The 17,653-nt window shown below is 42.8% G+C and overlaps 1 protein-coding gene across 1 annotated transcript; it reads right to left on the bottom strand.

Annotated features, from left to right (window-relative positions):
- Positions 1–729: 729 nt before the first annotated feature.
- On the bottom strand, positions 730–14,615 carry LOC311005768 (potassium channel subfamily K member 5-like). The gene is made up of 5 exons (XM_083998325.1): positions 14,078–14,615; positions 5,244–5,355; positions 4,806–4,972; positions 4,553–4,721; positions 730–3,792 (listed from the first exon to the last, which is right to left on the bottom strand). Exons 1-5 carry the CDS (start codon positions 14,261–14,263, stop codon positions 2,840–2,842), a joined length of 1,587 nt encoding a protein of 528 aa, XP_083854451.1. The 5' UTR covers positions 14,264–14,615; the 3' UTR covers positions 730–2,839.
- Between the last annotated feature and the right edge of the window lie 3,038 nt (positions 14,616–17,653).

Here is a 17,653-nt window from a genome sequence, read left to right as displayed (position 1 = left end):
ACATTCCAGTCAACTGACAATCTTGCATAATCGGCCCCGTGAAATTTCAAGCTCAGATAATGTGCAGGAATTCACTCCGTTCATGTACAGAACATTTGTCATGTTTCTGCATCCAGTGTTGCCATTATGGCTCCGTTTGCATTTCAGCTTTCTGCTCCTTCTGCAGCGCGGGGCACTCGTCCCGACAGCATGACCTTGAAGTGTGTGTGAATTACAAGCAATGCCAGGTGTCACTATGATAACAAGTTAATACGCCATGCAAATTTTGCACATGAACTTGTTGACATTGAACGAAGGTTAAAGTTTATCCACAAGAAAACAGCAGCTGTTTTTATTATGGTGCTGCTGCAATCTCACTTACATTTTCAATTTAGATTTAGTTACGCTGTTCTAAAATACAGCCAATAAAAGAAGAGTTTGGCTGTGAACCAAGGGTAGAACACTAGTCAACTGTTAGTAAAAATAAAAACATGTAATTTGTGCATTGTCTTTTGTCCAGGTACATAATCAGTCTGGTATGTGGACATGCCCAAAAGACAAAACTGCTGCATGACATTCAAGAGAACTGTTCTAAAATGTATATGTAATATAAAAAGTTTTTTCAGCTGTCACTCAAGCACCTCCATAAAATTGTTGAACTAAAAAAAAAAAGGTTGACATTCCCAATCCTACGTTTCCAGGCCGAAAGCTGTTAGAGATATAATGATCACACAGTTAGGTTTTATTAAATGTTTATTTTACATGAAATTTACACTTCTGTTTAGAATTTATATACAAACACAAATAATTTAATGTTAAAAAAAACAGACAACTGCACAACTATACTGGAGTTTTTACACAGTGGAGCAACAACAACAACAAAAAGAAACACAAAAAGAAACACAAAGACAGGACAATAGGTTAAACCTAAGACAGGACAATAGGTTAAACCAGCCTAATGTGTTCTTGGTTAATGATCTAGAGACATGCTTGAAATTCAGTCCTGACAAGTACCATGGCTGCATAACAATGCTGCACTGAGACGCTCCAGGAAAACCAGTGAAAAGTGAGAGAAAGAGGAAGAGAAGACACAAAAAGTGACGGCCCTGATGGGAAATACAGGAGGGTAAACACCCAGTGCGTAAGAGGACACCTTTCAGTCGCTGCAAAGTACATTCAATAGATGTCACATTGTACTGCAGGGGATTTAAGACAGTTTCGCCTGACAGCAGTGAGGCACCAAGGCAGAGTTAGGATGGTCAGGCATTGGAGTATATTTAGAGTCTACAGTATTCTCTAACTGAATCTGGCATGAATGACTGGTTTGAAATTTTAAGTATCCCTGTGTGACACTGCGTCGCTGCCATTTTACCATTCAAAATAACACTGGTGAACGTTTTAGTGAGCGAGTTAAAATGTGCAAAAAGGACAGCGAGTTAGCAGGATAGCCGAGGGTTCTTACAGAGGACTGAAAAGCAATGGACTTACACTGATATTTTTAGACAAATTTTGGTCTCAAAAGTCCAGCTGTATTCACATGAAACAAAAAAGAAAAAGAAAAAAATACTGTACAATAACCGAGAGCACCAATACTGCTGACTTTGTCTCATGGCCAGAACACACGTCAAGAGAGCATTGATCCGTTACAGGTTAACCTTGGCTGCCTGTCATACTGCGGCACTTCAGTCATTCATGCCAGTGCGAGCCCCTCTAAGGCAAACACAAGTAGCAAGGCCGTGTCCTGAGTGGAGCTGTGTTTGTGGCTACTGCTAGGCCCTCAGCCAACATTTACATGGCAAATACAATGAAATGAAAGGGTGCTAAAGAAACAGACAGAGCACCGCCGCTGTCAAGAGTTTCAGGCCCATTATGCACTGCCATGGTAGAGGGCTCTGAAGCCACACATTTGACATTTGTCATGCTGTCATCAGCAAAAAAACAACTGCACAAGTATGCGTTGGCAAAACCAGTTTGAGTGCATCTGCTGTGTCACAGTGGCACAAATCACTGGCAAAGGGAGTCACACAAAAAAATATAACTGGATATTTTGCTTCTCAGTTGTTAAAATTGTAGATTTTTCTCTCGTTTGGTTTCAGGATTCATGTGGTCGATGACCTTGTTACGTAGTCACAACTCTGTGGCATGTAGCCACAATAAACAGCAATCTCAGACACAAGTTTATCAAGGACTTCACAAAATAAAGAAATGAAATATCAAAGAAAAAAAAAAACTTGGCCCATAACCCTTCTTTCACAACATTTTTCTTCAAGGACAAACACTTGGCTCAGATTTAGAAGACAATCTGCAATGGAGTGGACTTTGAACTGTCCTCATTTGGTAGAATTGTGCAATGAGAAGACATATAAACCCAAGTAGTTTTTCTTTTCCTTTATAAAAAGCTACAATGTCCTTCATTAATAAATACTATTAAAACACCAATATGGTGAATATGCATAGAGGAAACTATGGGGGAATCAAATACATTTCCATGCAACCATGGAAAATTGTTCTTAGATTGGACAATACAATAGTTTCTCAAACTGCGTAGAAGACGAGCAGATGTTCGACACTCCTGGGGTTACATGCCGGGCTCTGGGCTCCGTGTTCATTAGGATGCTGGACAGCGTTCAAGAGTTCACAGGAAGCTCAACTTTGAAATTAGTCAACGTGTTTTTAAAAAAAATAGAAAACGTCTATTTTTTTTTTTGTTCTTGGCTTTGCAGTCTCATGATCAGGCAAAAGTGCAGTGGGACATCTGATATCCTCCTCACATCAGAATACAAATACTTCAATGCCAACCAGGTCAACGACAGGAAGACCAGGAAGACGTACTGACACACCGGTTTAACACCGGAGCGTCTCAAGACTCTGTGTTCTCTTCCTTTGCGTATTCCTCTACGAGTTTCTCATACGAGTGGCTGTGTTCTGAACCGTCACTCGTGAACACAGAGCCTTCAGATTCAGAGTTCTGCTCCTCTTTGGAATTCGTTTCAATGTTTTCATCGCATGTGGTTATAGATAGTTTTGCTTTAGAATCGTCATCGTCGCCGTCTTCGTCGTCGTCGTCCTCCTCCTCCAAGTTATTGCTGAGAAAGTTTTCCTCATCGATAAAGGTAATGTTTGCGTTCTGGAAGGTTAAGTGGTGGTAGTCTTTAGAGTCCCATGTCCTTCGACCGCCTGACCCACAGTCTCCCGCTCCCCGGCTCTCCAGGTCCACGTCCTTGTCCAGCTGGTTCTCATACATCTGGTCCTGGTCCAGGTCTAGGTCACCCTCTACGTGATCATCCGTTAGCAGCAAACCGTTATCCGACCCCAGGAGGTAGTTCTTGGACTTTGAGAAGGCCACGGTGACGCGGTCGCTGAAACTGTAGCGTCTCTTCTGGCGCGGCGAGCGGTCCAGACTGAGGATGGTGTTGAACATGGGGGCGTCGTTGCAGCTCTTGGAGCGATTGATGTCTTTCGTCTTATTGGCGTTGCCGCCCGTACTGCCGGCGGTCCGCTCGGCTTTTTTGGTCCCGATCTGCTTTATCAGGTCGTTGTATCCCTCCTGCTTCTTGGACAGGAAGCTGAAGATGTTGACGTCGTTGGGAGACGGCGACAGACGGAGCGAGGCCTTGTGAGACTCTTTGTAGTGCCGGAGCTCGTCCAGAGATAACTTGCGCAGCTTGCGGCGCTTCTTCAAGGCCTTGTGAGCCTCGATCACCATCCGCACCTTCCAGTTGAAGAACAGAGACAGCCAGGCCAGGCCCAGATAGATCCACACCTCCACAAAGTAGCGGTACAGAGTCGGGTATTCCGTGTTTGGGTCCACACCTGCAGGGGCAAAGCTTCCATGTGAATTACATTCCAAAACAAAGTCATTTAAATGTGATATTTTCAAGGCGATCAAAAGCCCACTCATCTTCTCCAGCATTTTCTCACAACATTTTGGCAAATTGGCCCATTGCCATAATCCCTGTAGTTTTAGGAGTAGGTCTTAATAGTCGGTGCAAGCTATTTTTAGAATGGCGGAGCAGAGTCGCAAGCTGGTCAGAGATTTCTTGGTTTAGCTCATCAAACTTATCAAATACACAATCCAACAACTCCAAAACGCTCTGGTGGACAAGTTGTGACCTGCACATTCACCACGCTATGAGATAATAACAGAATGTTACCAGACGGAGTTGTTTTAGAGGGAAATTCATGCAAAACCACTGATGCGCGTTCCCGTCAGGAGCATTTTTTTGGCAAGCAGTCTCTGTATTTACCTCGAAAACAACTCTGTCTCGTAGCGTTCCATGATTATCTCATATCGTGGTGAATGTGCAGGTCACAACTTGTCCACCAGAGCGTTTTGGAGTTGTTGGATTGTGTATTTGATGAGTTTGATGAGGGAAACCAAGAAATCCCATGAGCCTCCGTATGGTAGCTCTGAGCAGCACACGGCTCTGCTCCGCCGTTCTAAAAGTAGCTTGCACCGACAATTAAAGGTAACAAACCTACTGCTATGACTATAGGGATTATGGCAATGGGTCAATTTGCCAAAAATGTTGAACTATCCCTTTAATAAATAAAGCATTTATCCTCTGCTTACCTGCCACCAGGTCCCCGAAGCCAATGGTGGTCAAGGTGACAAATGAGAAGTACAAGCCCTCTACGTATGACCAGCCCTCCTGGGACATGAAGACAAAAGGAGGGAGGACTAAATGGACCAGGACACCCCAGAGGAGAAAGATAGCCGTGCATGTAAACTGAGCCTTTCTCTGCAAAAGAGAGAAGAAAGTCTAAGTTAGACATTTTTAAAGCGATACAAATGTTTAGTCAAAAATAGGCCCATAACAGCTTACCAGTGTAAAGCCCTTCTTGGTGAGGTACTGGCCCAGGTGCTTGGCTCTGCCACCAAAGAACTTGCCCAGCTCACTGATCCAGGTGAGACACAGAGGCACACCAAACAGCCCATAGAAGATGCAAAACACACGGCCTGCTGATGTTTTGGGGGCAATGTTCCCATATCCTTTAAAAAAAAATAGGTTTAAGTTGTCAGGAATATCTCTGTGTGGTGCTGTCAACTGATATACAGACTAGTAAACCTAGCCAACATTTGATCGTAACAGAGTTTGTCACAACGACAGTGAGACAGTGTTAAGTTGCCTGATAGCACCGTCACGTTGCTAAATCTCATTTTGTCTTTAACGTTTTAGGAAAAAAGTTTGACGAAAACAACTGGAAAAAAAAACAAAAACCAAACAAACTTCTTTTCCAAACAGAGCTCAAAAAGCACTTACCGATAGTGGTGATAACTGTTGCTGCAAAGATAACGGCATTTGGCCAGTTCCAGTTGTTGAAGGTCTTGCTGCCGGTTATGGTGACCCCCTGGCCCGCAGCATCGGACACCACCTGAGGAGGAGACAAGAAAAACAACACAACTCAGACAAAGGTGGAAATGCATTCAGGAGAAGTTCATTTAAAAAGCAAAATAACAACTTGTGACTTTTATCAATAAGGCAGTTATAAAGGTTAGACAAGTTACAATCTGCCTATGTTAAATGAAGACAGGAAGTATGTTGTATGCAAGCTCCATTTCTTCCACCACATCCTTCCTGAGATACGTTGATGGTATCTGGAGGAGCACTGATGAGCTGAAACGACACTCCGGCACCCTAGGGGGTCGCCTTTAACCCGGGGGCTTAGTAGTTCCAAGCACTGCTTACTTTGGTAAGGAAACAGGAAGGCAAGCGCTGCATCTCTAAACAGCCATTTCATAATCACTTGATATGTAGATTAAGACGCAGCAGGTGATCATTCAGTGGCTGCTCTGATGTTTGTTTTGCCTTTTCCCCAACATCCCCAGTTGCACTGACAAACAACAACCTAGAGTGAGGGGGTCATGTGGGGCTCTACACTGCAAAAACTCAAAATCTTTACAAGAATATTTGTCTTATTTCTTGTCAAAACGTCTCAATTTTAGTCAAAACTAATCTATTTCCACTTAAAATAAGACTCATCACCTAAAAATGAACTTGTTTTTAGATAATTTTCACTTGTTTCAAACACATTTTTGAAACAAGTAGCTGTAATAAGAAAGAAAAACTTGCTCCACTGTCAGATTTTTCTACTTATTTAAAGCGGAAAATTTGCTTGAAAAAAGTTAAAGTAAAAAGTGTCTAAAAACAAGCTACGTTTCAAATGTGATGAGTCTTATTTTAAGTAGAATTAGATTTATTTTGACTAGAAATGACATTTTGACTAGAAATAATATAAATATTCTCAGTAAGATTTTGAGTTTTTGCAGTGTACCGCTGACCCCCTTCAGTATGACATGCGTCAGCTCACTCTTTCTAGGAGGTTTCACTGCTGAAACCCCCCCCCCAAAAAAAGGGAGACAGAAAACCATTCCCATCCAAATGTGTGCCGGAACAGCCGCAGCAGAAACCGGACCGCTCCTCATGGGTATTCGCAAACAGTCGGCCATGTGTATTGGGACAATGCTCCCCCCCCCTCCCCACCCCACCAGAACCACCACACACCCACACACACGCACACACTTAAGGTCCTCATTGTCCGAGTGTGCTCGCAGGAGGGGAAATGTGCATGGGTTGGAAAAACTCACATAAGCCCTAAAGTCCTGGAAGATGCCTGGTTCTTTAATAATAACAGGTCTGTGACAGCTCTGCAGTGTAATTACGGGCACATGGGGTGGGGGGGGGGGGTCGGGGGGTGTTCCTTTGTCTGTTCAAACACTAAATTCTAATTCATTCTAAAGCCCAGCGGAAGAGCCTTCCGTTGGGCTTTAGAATGACAGTTGCGTCAACCGAGTTTGTTCTCAAACCATGACTAGAAATTAAAGAGGAAAAACTTCAGCGGAGCTTACGCACTTCTGCCAACCCCCCCTCAACCAACCAACCCCCCCTGACAGTTTCGCAGCATCTGTAATGACTGCGTGCGTTTATGGGGTAAACTTGTTATTGGCTGCGCTCGGGATAAAATCTTGTTTGGCTTAAACTGATTACAGGATGGTTTGATACCCAGCTACTGCGTTATCCCCTCGCTGACCTGAGTCAATGAACCAATTGACACCACGGTGATACAGATAAACAGTCGACATGCAATGCAATGTGAAGACACTTCTGTGTTAAAAAAGTACATTTAAGGTCTTTTTTTCCCCCAGTGAGAGCGGAAACACAGATGCACCACAGCAGACTGCATCACAGCAAATATAAGAGAACACACGTTCACCTTTCACACCAAGAATGCATACGTGTGGTTAAGTGTTATAACATTTACAATAACAATACCACAGCTGCACCAGTTGTATGAAATGAAACCACATATTAAAAAAAAAAAAAAAAAAAAACTAATAGCAAAGAGCATAGAGCACCCTGCAAAATCTTTGTTTAGGCCATTGTGCAATAAGCAACAGTATGGCTATAATTAGAAGGGACATGTTATTGTTGAGGGAAATGTGTATTTTTCTGTGCATGTGGGGGTAGAAGGTTATGGCTTCATTGGGGAATGTACAATAAGTGGGCGTAGGCCACGGTGCCATACAGTATATAAGACTATGGCTTTTCAAGGTATATGAAGAGGTTGTTGATGCTGTAACACCTGGGTTCTCTTCTCTCTCTGGGATCAGACTCAATCATACAATTGAGCCAAAATGTAAAACACTAAGTATGTCGCAAGCCGGCGGCTAGTATTGACATTTATTGAACAGACTAAAACTGACATTGTTTTAAAGGGGAACTACGTAAGTCTGGTCGTTTTTCCGTTGTTTGGTAATCCTCCTCCTAGCCATGTGCATTTGTTTACAATGAAGCCAGCGAGAAATCAATCAATAGAGCGGTACATAACGTTTTACATCATATACAATGTTACAATGTGTGTAGTCTTATCTGTCATCAACAAGAGATTACGGGTTACGGGGCGCGTTACGTTTGTGTGTCGGTGCCGCAGAGACGAGAGCTGGGACACCGGGTCGGAGGCTCTAGGTTGGTTTTCAGCCAAGAGACGCTAGGCGATTTAACCATCACAATTACACTGACACTGTTTAATTAAGGTAAAAATGTAGCATAGTTGAGCTAAAAATCCTGCATGGTTCCTCTTCAATCAGATGTCTGAATTTAAACAGGCAGCATATTGTAAAAGTTCTAAATAAAATAAAATAGAATTAAATGAGGATATTATGAATAAAAAATAAAAATAACATTGTTTTTCATTAATGGTGACTTCAAGCAAAATGAGAATAGATCAGATATGAACAAACTGGTGAAAACTGTATTGTGATTTCAGAAAAGCGTGTAAAACAGACAACAGAAGGAAACACATAGACTTAGCCTAGTCTTTTTCTCCCATGTCATTTTGTCCATACCGGATAGGAGCTTGGCGCTTGTCAGTCTATTGCTTGGTCATAACCGTACGGTAGCTGTTGCAGTGTATTGTGGGATTTGTTCATGGGCCACATAAAATCTTATCGCAGGCTGGATCTGGTCCCCGGGGCCCTGAGTTTGACGTGTGTTTTAAGACAAGGAGACAACAAAGGCTAACCCCCTCCCTCCACCACCCCTCCCTCACAGGTGACGGTGTTTGACGTGCATTTGAAAAAGTGACAGTGTTATCATGTCTGCGGTGTGTGTGTGCGTGTGCGTTCAGCCATGCACCTTCCTCCTGCCTAATGAGGGTGCTCTGCACATGTTCAGCCTGTCTGCCAGATAAAAAGTGCTGAAGTCTGAGACATGCAAACTGCTGATTCACAGGAATACAATCAGAGCAGAGTGCAGGCTAAATCATGGGGGTGCGGGGAGTCACAGAGCCCAAGGATGACCTTTAAAACTCAGGATAAAGACTGATATGTTTTCATGTTAGTACAAATATTTAAATATCCTGCATTGCTAACAGTCAAATTGTTTTGGCGTTTGCCTCCCAGGAAGGCGTGGTGGTAACCAAACCAACCGGACAAAACATGGCTTCCATGGACCGGCTGAACAGGCCCGGCAACACACAAGGTCTTTCATTATTCGAGGGTCAATGACTGGTCAACTAATGGTCACTTCAGGGCACAGATGACCCTGTGAACAAGGCAAAAAGCCCCAGCACTGGGGAGGGAGGAGAGATTATGTTAGGGCAGTGTGTCAGGGTGAGCCTCAAGCAGGAGGAAGTTGGAACTGTGGCTTCTTCAGACCTCTGGTCAAACCACAGCTGCCAACATGGTGGACCTCTGCTGACATTTCATTAAACATGTTCTGGATCAAATAAAGTGTCTAGTGTTCTTGATCAAGATAAGAGGGGCAATTAGCCTCCAACACAGCACTGGAAAAACCAACATGACCTTAAGAAAATGCACCACGCTCTTGGTTTTTATGTTATTGTCCAGGTTAGTCATGGAAAAGATCAAATAGAAAATGGAAACTAAACCAAACTGTAATCTTATTAAATACATTTTACAGTAATATTTGACAATGTACTGAATAAAATAAAACACACAAAAACAAGATCTAGCCTTAGCCTAGCTCATTAATGGTGAACCTCATGTTGACACGACCTCAGTATTGAAGAGGTAGAACAGCAATGGCAGCAAGAAATCCTCTCTCTGATCAATTCAACAGTGGAAGCTGCTCCTGTTGAATATATTACACTTATTTGTATCAAACACAATAATACATCTGAAAATGTCACTTTACAGTCTGGAGGCTGCGCTGCAGTGGATATGTTTTCATGACTGTTAAAATAGTCCTCAGAGTTGTTCATAAAATGATCTTGTAAAAAACGCCTGCTGACATTTCAGATTCCTACATCCTAAAAAAAAACGGGAATACCATTCACCCAACACAAATTATGGAGTTGACTACAAATGACAAGCGTGTCCACAAACACGGAATTTGATAATTTGCAGTAAACAGAAGATGACACTGCAGAGACACAACAACAAGGTGGGAATAGAAAAACTTTTCGAACATTCTCTGAATTAGACGATTACAGCAATAACAATTTGCCAACTGAATACACACATTTAGGATTCGTTAAAACAAATCAGCAGATCCACGGTGATTGTACAAAGTGTGTGCCACTGATAAACACCATGAAATAACACACGCGGGAGTAAAACTATTGCCAAACTGCAGGCTTAGCAGGTCACCACCGCCACACTCCAATATCCACTGAACAGTAACACGCACAATGACAAACGGAGTGTTATCAGGGCAGCTGGTGATCCAGCACACGCTCCAGCTCCGAGGTAGTTTTCCACTTGCAGAGTGGGAGCAGCAGCTGCGTGTGGGCAGGATTGACTGAGACGCAAACAATGAAATCACTCAAAGCTCGTCCATGTCATTATTTATTGATTTCTGATACGGAGCCTGATGACTTGCAAACACAGCGCCTCTGGAAAAAAACAATGCTGAGATTTGAGCGGGTGCACCAGTCAAAGATCCAACACAGTGAGCGCCGGGGAAAAGAACTTTTCCAAGAGATGGGGAAAAAAACTGGAAAGGTTGCGACTTATTCCAAAGCTGCAGCCTGTTCTGGTATTTGGTAAAGACAGAAGAGGCCGAGCTGTAGTCCCTAGACAGCAAAACAATGTTATCTTACATCTGCTCAGCTAAGCTTATTATACCATTAGCTGATTTTATTGTTTACAACATGAAATATCACATATGCCATTTTCCCTCTTTTTTTTTTTTTTTTTGTGGAGCTGATTAACATTTAATCCAACTCAACTTGTCTGGACAGGATCTGATGGACTTGATTGATTACCTGAACAGTGCAGAGTGCTGGCTGTTGAGATGCAGACGTTCTCACACTGTGCTGACATTGTATAGTCATAAGGGCCTGCAGTAAAGTCAAATTAAGTAAACAAGGGCAATAAAGACTGAGCCGTTTTGCCAGTTAACTCCTTAAACCTAAACGTATGACATTAAATTTGACTGCTACCTTCAATTACTTCATTTTACCCCAACACATTGCAAAACGAGAAGAAAGACTCGACTATGCCGGAGCGTTAGCCCCCGCCACACAATCGTAGACACATGACAAAGTTAACTACCCCCAAACACAGTGTACTTCTTCATTCGGTTGTGCTTTCATCCCAACCAGAGGCCGTGTTTCACTTTTGAGCATGTGACAGCAGTGGGTTGATGAGCATTCGCAAACTTCTCATTTGGCCATACAAACGTGATCTTGAGTCATGTGTTTTTGTAGCCATGCAAGAGAAATGATATAAACTGAGAAGCCACAACACAACAAGTGCAAAGAAAACTTGCACTCTGGGAAACGTTGAGGTGTGTGTGTCACTGGTTTCTCTGTGACTGTTTCACCCCAGGACTCAGGACTCTTTCCTCAGCACAAAACTAGGGCACGTGGCTGCTGTTGTGCTGCCTGCAGAGAATTTGACCTGAATATGTACCCTAAGTGTAGGGTGTGTAGAACCTACGCCTTCTGCACGTCCAAAAACATTACATCAACTGTGTTGAAGTCAGGTGCTCACTTTCAGTGTAAGTGTTAAATCACTTTTGCTTCACACACTAATGCGGTCTTGACTTGCACAGCACTGTGGTTAACTCAGTGTTTTCCAACCTTGGGGTCGCCTGAAATGTCTAGTAATTGATTAAAAAACAAATACTGATAAAAGATATTTTTCAAACTAATTATTATTCTTTTTAAAGGGACAACGAGGAGTTTCTCCATCGGCAGAATGAAAAATTCCACGACAATAAAAAAGTCTCATATTAATGTGGATGAATCTACGTTACCACTTGTTAATGGGCCCATTTTTGATAAATATATCGTTTTGTCTCTATCGTTATTTTGTTATTATTAGTGGTGGTGGAAATGCTGGGCGAGCTGACCAGCGTTTCTTTACTTTCGGTTTCGTGGCGAGTCATGAGAATAACGCCGCCGAATCTCCGTTTATGGTGGGAACTACGACGGTATGTGATCGTCTTTGAACCTCTGACTTTAATTCTTGATGAATGAAAACATGAGTCTGTCTTGCGCCGGTCAAAGAATTTCACGGTGCGGAGGCTCATAAATGTAGTGTGGAAACACTTCGCTTTTCCAAAACTCCTCATTGTCCCTTTAAAATTATGATTAAAAACACCAAACACAATCTTAAACAACTGTAGTCTATACTTTCACTTTCTCAAATATAAATTGAGTTCAAATAAAATGCAGCATAAAAGAATATCTGAGCTGGTGCCTCTTGATTGAGAAATGTGTGATGTCAAAAACGGGGTCACGGGCCAAAAAAGGGTTGGGAACCACAGTGTTAACTGCTCTCACAATGTTTTGTCTTTGTTGAAGAGGTGTTGATTCAGTTGTATGATCCTTTAGAAAGTGGAATATCAACAGGTGTTCCTATTATTTTGTCCACCCCAGTCAAACTAATGACAAGAGGTGATATAACAGACACACTGCAGCCTACAAAATTATCATACAGCTAAATAAACACCCCACCCCCAAAACCCCTTACCCATGCACCCTCGCCTCCTCTTGCAAGTTTTATAACTGCTTTTATAACCAGCTCTCAAGAGCCAACATTGATGGGCCATAAAGTCCAATCTATAAACTATGACCACTTCAAGGAACCTATAGTTAATAGTAAACTCCTTGTTAATAAAAACAGAGGAGACTAACTTTTATTAGAGTGTTGCCTTCTCTCATATATATTTTAATTGTTAACCAGCCGAGCATAGTTTCCACAGTGGAAACCTAATAGAAGCTCTGCTCCCGACACAAATGAGGCTGATAAAGGCACCTCCAGGGCGATATACTGTGTGTTTCTCTGTTTTAATGTACTGACTCCAAAGCCACTGCAGCAGGTGTCTTGGCAAACATACAGAGAGAGAGAAAAATACTGGTGGATGTGGAATGAAGCGTGACTGGGGGTTTGGGTTAAGAAGCCCAACATGATTTAATATCACACACAGTCTACCTCTGGTGGTTTTAAGTGGTCGGACACAGAGGAGCAGGACTCGTACAGTTTCACTTCCAGTGGCTTCTCAGGTTTCAAACTAAATCCAAAGCCTTTCAGCTGTTGTTCCAAAATCTCCCAACCATATTATTCCTGAAGCCATTGCAGGGATTTGGCCGTTAGAGAGGTGCCATTAAGTGGGGGAGGTTCAGGGGCATATCCCTTTCAGTCTTCTCAACACAAAAAGAATAAGCAGAGGGGAAGCAAAAAAAAAAAGGGGGGGGGGGAAGGGAGCGAAGTAAATCTCCCCAATACTGATGAGGGCCCAAAAAGGGGAACAGGTTGAGACGTGTTTCTGGGAAACATTAGCAAGTGCGAAAAGAAACACGATGACCAACCACGAACAATTTCTATAATACCTGATGTGTCTTGTCTGTACAGGAATTCACTGTCAAGTCATACACATTCAACTTATAATCACATCTTCATGTCACTCTCAGAAGAAGGAGGGGGGGAAAGTGAAAGCCTACACACTTGTGGAAACCACCTGTGTTGACTTACTGTGTTCATCCAGTGCTCTCAGTTACAGCACAGGGGTCAATGGCACCGGCTTTACTACTAGTTAAAGAATTGCAATTTTGACAAGAAGAAGCCGGCAATAGAACACCGTGTACTGCAGAGAGGAGGTACTGCTATCAGTATCACTGCCCCCAGACAGATTACTGCCTGGTTCTGCAAGACCAAACTAAATCATCTGGGTAATAAAATAATTATCCCCCCATTAACCATGGATACAAGAACCCCACCAAAAGATAACAGCTGATAACATCTATGACAAGTCACATGAGGGGGAAACTGCAAAAACTTCCCAACAGTAGGAACATTTAATGTCAATTCATGATGTTTGATGCCAAAAGAAAACAAAAATCAACTTGAAGCCTTCAGACAGAGGTGAGGGTGTTTGAACCATGAGCTGACAACTTGTCGTTTCACCCCGGAGGTTTGTTGGTGTTTTGGAGACAGCGGACGCACCAGCTGAGGCTCATTAAGCCCTCATGTGTCACCCTTTTCAAGTTAGAGAGGAGCAGCACAGAATTACACACCAGAACCAAGTGATTCACTGTGAAACCATCTCCGTGTGGACTGCTGCACACAACGTGCTTCTCCACATTCAGAAAGGAAAAGTGTCAAAAAATGTAAGAAGGGGGTCCATACCTCTAATATTCTGTCCAAATCATCTTGCGTCAGACACGGATAGTCCTCAAGTATTTTATCCTTCTGGGCTTTATACTTCTTTGCAGCAAGCTTCCAATTGGGCTCCTCCAGAACTTGAAAAATTGCTGCCCCAATGGACAGGTAGAAAATAATGGCAGAAGTCAACAAGGGGCCTTTATCTACCATACTTATGTGCAGGGAATCAACTTGGAGAGCGCGGGACAAGGGGGGGAGAATGAGAGAAGGAGGGGGTGAGGAAACAACAGGCGAAGTTATGCGGGACTCATTCTCAGCAGCAGGTCTGTAGGCTTTAACAAAACGTTGCTTCTTGTTGCTCCGCGGGAGAGAGGAGAGGAACGGTCTGCTGCTGCTGCTGCTGCTGCTTCTGCTGCCGCTGCTGCGTCTGCTGCCGGCATTGGTCTCCAGACATAACAGCGCCAAAAGTAAAGTTACAAAGCGGTGCTGAGCGCGCGTGCCGTGCTACCGCAGCCCTAGTAGACTATCTATCTCCACGTGCACACACACACACGGCCGGGGTAATAGTGAGTGGTGAAGTAGTGAAGAGTGGAGCAGGGGAGTGGAGACGAGCAGCGAAGATCCGCCCAGAAAAGAAAAAAAACAGCGAGGAGGGGCCCACCTCTTCAGTTTGACCGGTTTCTCATCTGTGCAGGTGAACAGCTGCCAACACACACACACACACACACACACACACACACACACACACACACACACACACACACACACACACACACACACACACACACACACACACTGAACTGAACTGTGTATCCACAAACTTTACACCAGGGGTGTCAAACTCAAAGTTCAGGGGCCACAAACAGAGCAATGTGAAGTGGGCCGGACCAGTAAAATAATAGCATGATAACCTAGGAATAAAAAAGAACTTTGAATTTCTCAGTCTGTTTTAGTATGTGAAGATGTTTACAGTTATGAGCTATGCTTTATAAAACATATTATAAACAACCTAAAATTTCTTGATATAAAATATGTACAATTTCAACAATATTATACCTCTTCTGTCTTCTATGTGTTTTTCACGCTTGGTAAATTCATCCTGAGGGCCGAATTGGACCCTCTGCCGTGCCGGTTTTGGCTCGCGGGCTGTATGTTTGACACCCCTGCTTTATTTTGATGTATGTTTGTTAATTTAGTAAATGTGTAGCCCACCACAAATTTGATATAATTCTCAACTGATGCAATGTTCACGTTCAGTAATTTGCTACAAATAAAACGACTTAAAATACCTTGTTATGGCTATACATGTAGGGTTTTTATACTTGAGCCTGTTACTTCACTGTTGAGATTTTTTTATGTTCCTCTCCTGTGACTGCACATTTAGATAAGTCATGTATTATTCTAATTCTGCAAAGCCAATCATTGTAACTTCAGTGGCTGATTTATTCAGAACCGATATCAGGTTTTTGTGGAACTCTATTGATTATTCAATTGAGTTCCAAACTCAACACTGCAGCCTGATTTACTTTCTTGATGTCGTTAAAGGGATAGTTTAACATTTTGATAAATGTTCCTATTCCCATCGTCCCTATAGTCATAGGAGTAGGTTCATTACCTTTAATCATCAGTGCATGATGTTTTTGAGATCCACGGGGCAGAGACACAAGCTGCTCAGCGAACACAATGGAGGTGAATGGTACCGGTCCCTTGTTCCTAATCAAATACACAATCCACCTACCCAACAACATCTATTGCACGTCTGTCCGTCCTGGGTGAGGGATCCCTCCTCTGTTGCTCACCCTGAGGTTTCTCAGATTTTTCCCTGTTAAAAGGGTTTTCTATGGAGTTTTTCCTCAGTGGATGTGAGGGTCTAAGGACAGAGGATGTTGTTACAATGCCATGTAAAGCCCTTTGAGACAAACTGTTTGTAAAAAATGGGCTATACAAATAAAATTGCCTTGCCTTGCCATATAGTGATTATGACAACAGGCAAATTTGCCAAAATGTTGAACTATCCCTTTAATTGCAACATGGAAGATGGGCAAACACTGGAGATCATGTGTGTCCGCTCCTTCATTTGAATCAATCTGCAAGACAAAACATGATGAGACTGTGCACACTCATTATATAATTATATAACCACCACCACAGTGAAAAGTTTGTCGCACTGTAACACTGCAGCTTTCACCTCATCCATGAACCTGTTTGACATGTCAAGAACCAGGTGTGGCCTAAAGATCTCTCCAGGGTGTTTGGAAAGATAGGGCTCATCAATATGCAGCACTCATGCAAATGAAGGCGCAGAGCTGAGGGACGGATATCACTTTGTGGAAGGACACCACATGTGTCAACGTCCACACACCAACTGCTCAAACGTTTGCTCAAAGTGATGTGAACTGTTTTCTTTGTTGTGGGGAGCAAAGTTCAAACAAAGGAACAAATATATTGATTATTGTCTAAGTAGAGTCACAGATCCTCAGACTGAGATAGCACGGTCCATCAGGATTGCTGCCAATCAAACTGCAGAGTTAGACACTGCTGCTAATCTGCATCGGTTTGCAATAAAAGGTGAGAGGAGAGGAAAAATACTGTTTACATTTCCGATATCAATGCTCTGCGGTCTGACAGTGTACATGTGTGGCTATCTGAGAATTCCTGGCATGCAGGGTAATTAAATACTGCATCACGAGCCCTAGGCCAATGTTTCTCAGTGTGAGCGATATGCATGTGCATGCACACACATATTCTGTTTAAAACCCAGGCAGGGTGTTTTGAAACATTTACACTCCCACATATTTCTGCTGTGCTTTGCCTCCCTCGCTAAGAAAATGAATTGAATGTACTTGGTTGCATCAGGAATTGTGGACATAATGGTGCCTCTTCCTTCACATTAAACGGCACAAAAGCCGAGGTCATGTTCCTGACTTTCCTAGTGATTACCGACAGCGACGACTCATCCACTTCTGTGTAAGCTGTTTGTGAACAAGTATCAACCTGCTGAAGGAACAAACCAGTGGAGTAAAAAGATGTAAAAGCATCACAAAGACAGAGTAGCTCACTTTTTATTGGATGTCTCCAAAAAAAACATCATCCTTTTGTCAAAGAACACCATTGAAGTGCATTTTTTTTGGGAGCCTGGGGTAGCCTCTTCTAACGTCAGCACAGTTGAACTAATTATACACAAGATTTTCCTCCATTGAAATATTTACATTAGGCTTAAAACAGTCGCTCTATGTGTTCATGACAAGATCCTCCTTGTGCTGGCTCTCCTGACTGTTCTGGCAGCCCCTGCGGATCTCACTCAGCATAGATCAATGACTTCATAGTGTGGCTCCTCACAAAGACTTGGATGGAAGATGGACATTCACATTCTTTCTGTTTCGCTGATTTTTTTTTTTTTGCCTTAAACTTCTATAAAGTTTGTGTCAGGCATGGCCAAGAGACTGGATTGAACAAGAGAGATACATGAATGCACACATCTGAACTTTAAAGGTCCCATAACATGTCTGTGAAACACCCCAACGTTTTATTTGAAGTGTTGATTAAGTCTTACGTCTCTCTTGGCTCTATAACAACAGGTTGGTGAGTGAATCAGAGGAG

The sequence above is a fragment of the Trachurus trachurus genome (genome assembly GCF_905171665.1).
Source record: "Trachurus trachurus genome assembly, chromosome: 22".
NCBI classification, from domain to species: Eukaryota; Metazoa; Chordata; class Actinopteri; order Carangiformes; family Carangidae; genus Trachurus; species Trachurus trachurus.
The sequence above is the reverse complement of the archived record's forward strand: the minus strand, read 5'-3'. Positions and strand labels throughout refer to the sequence as shown.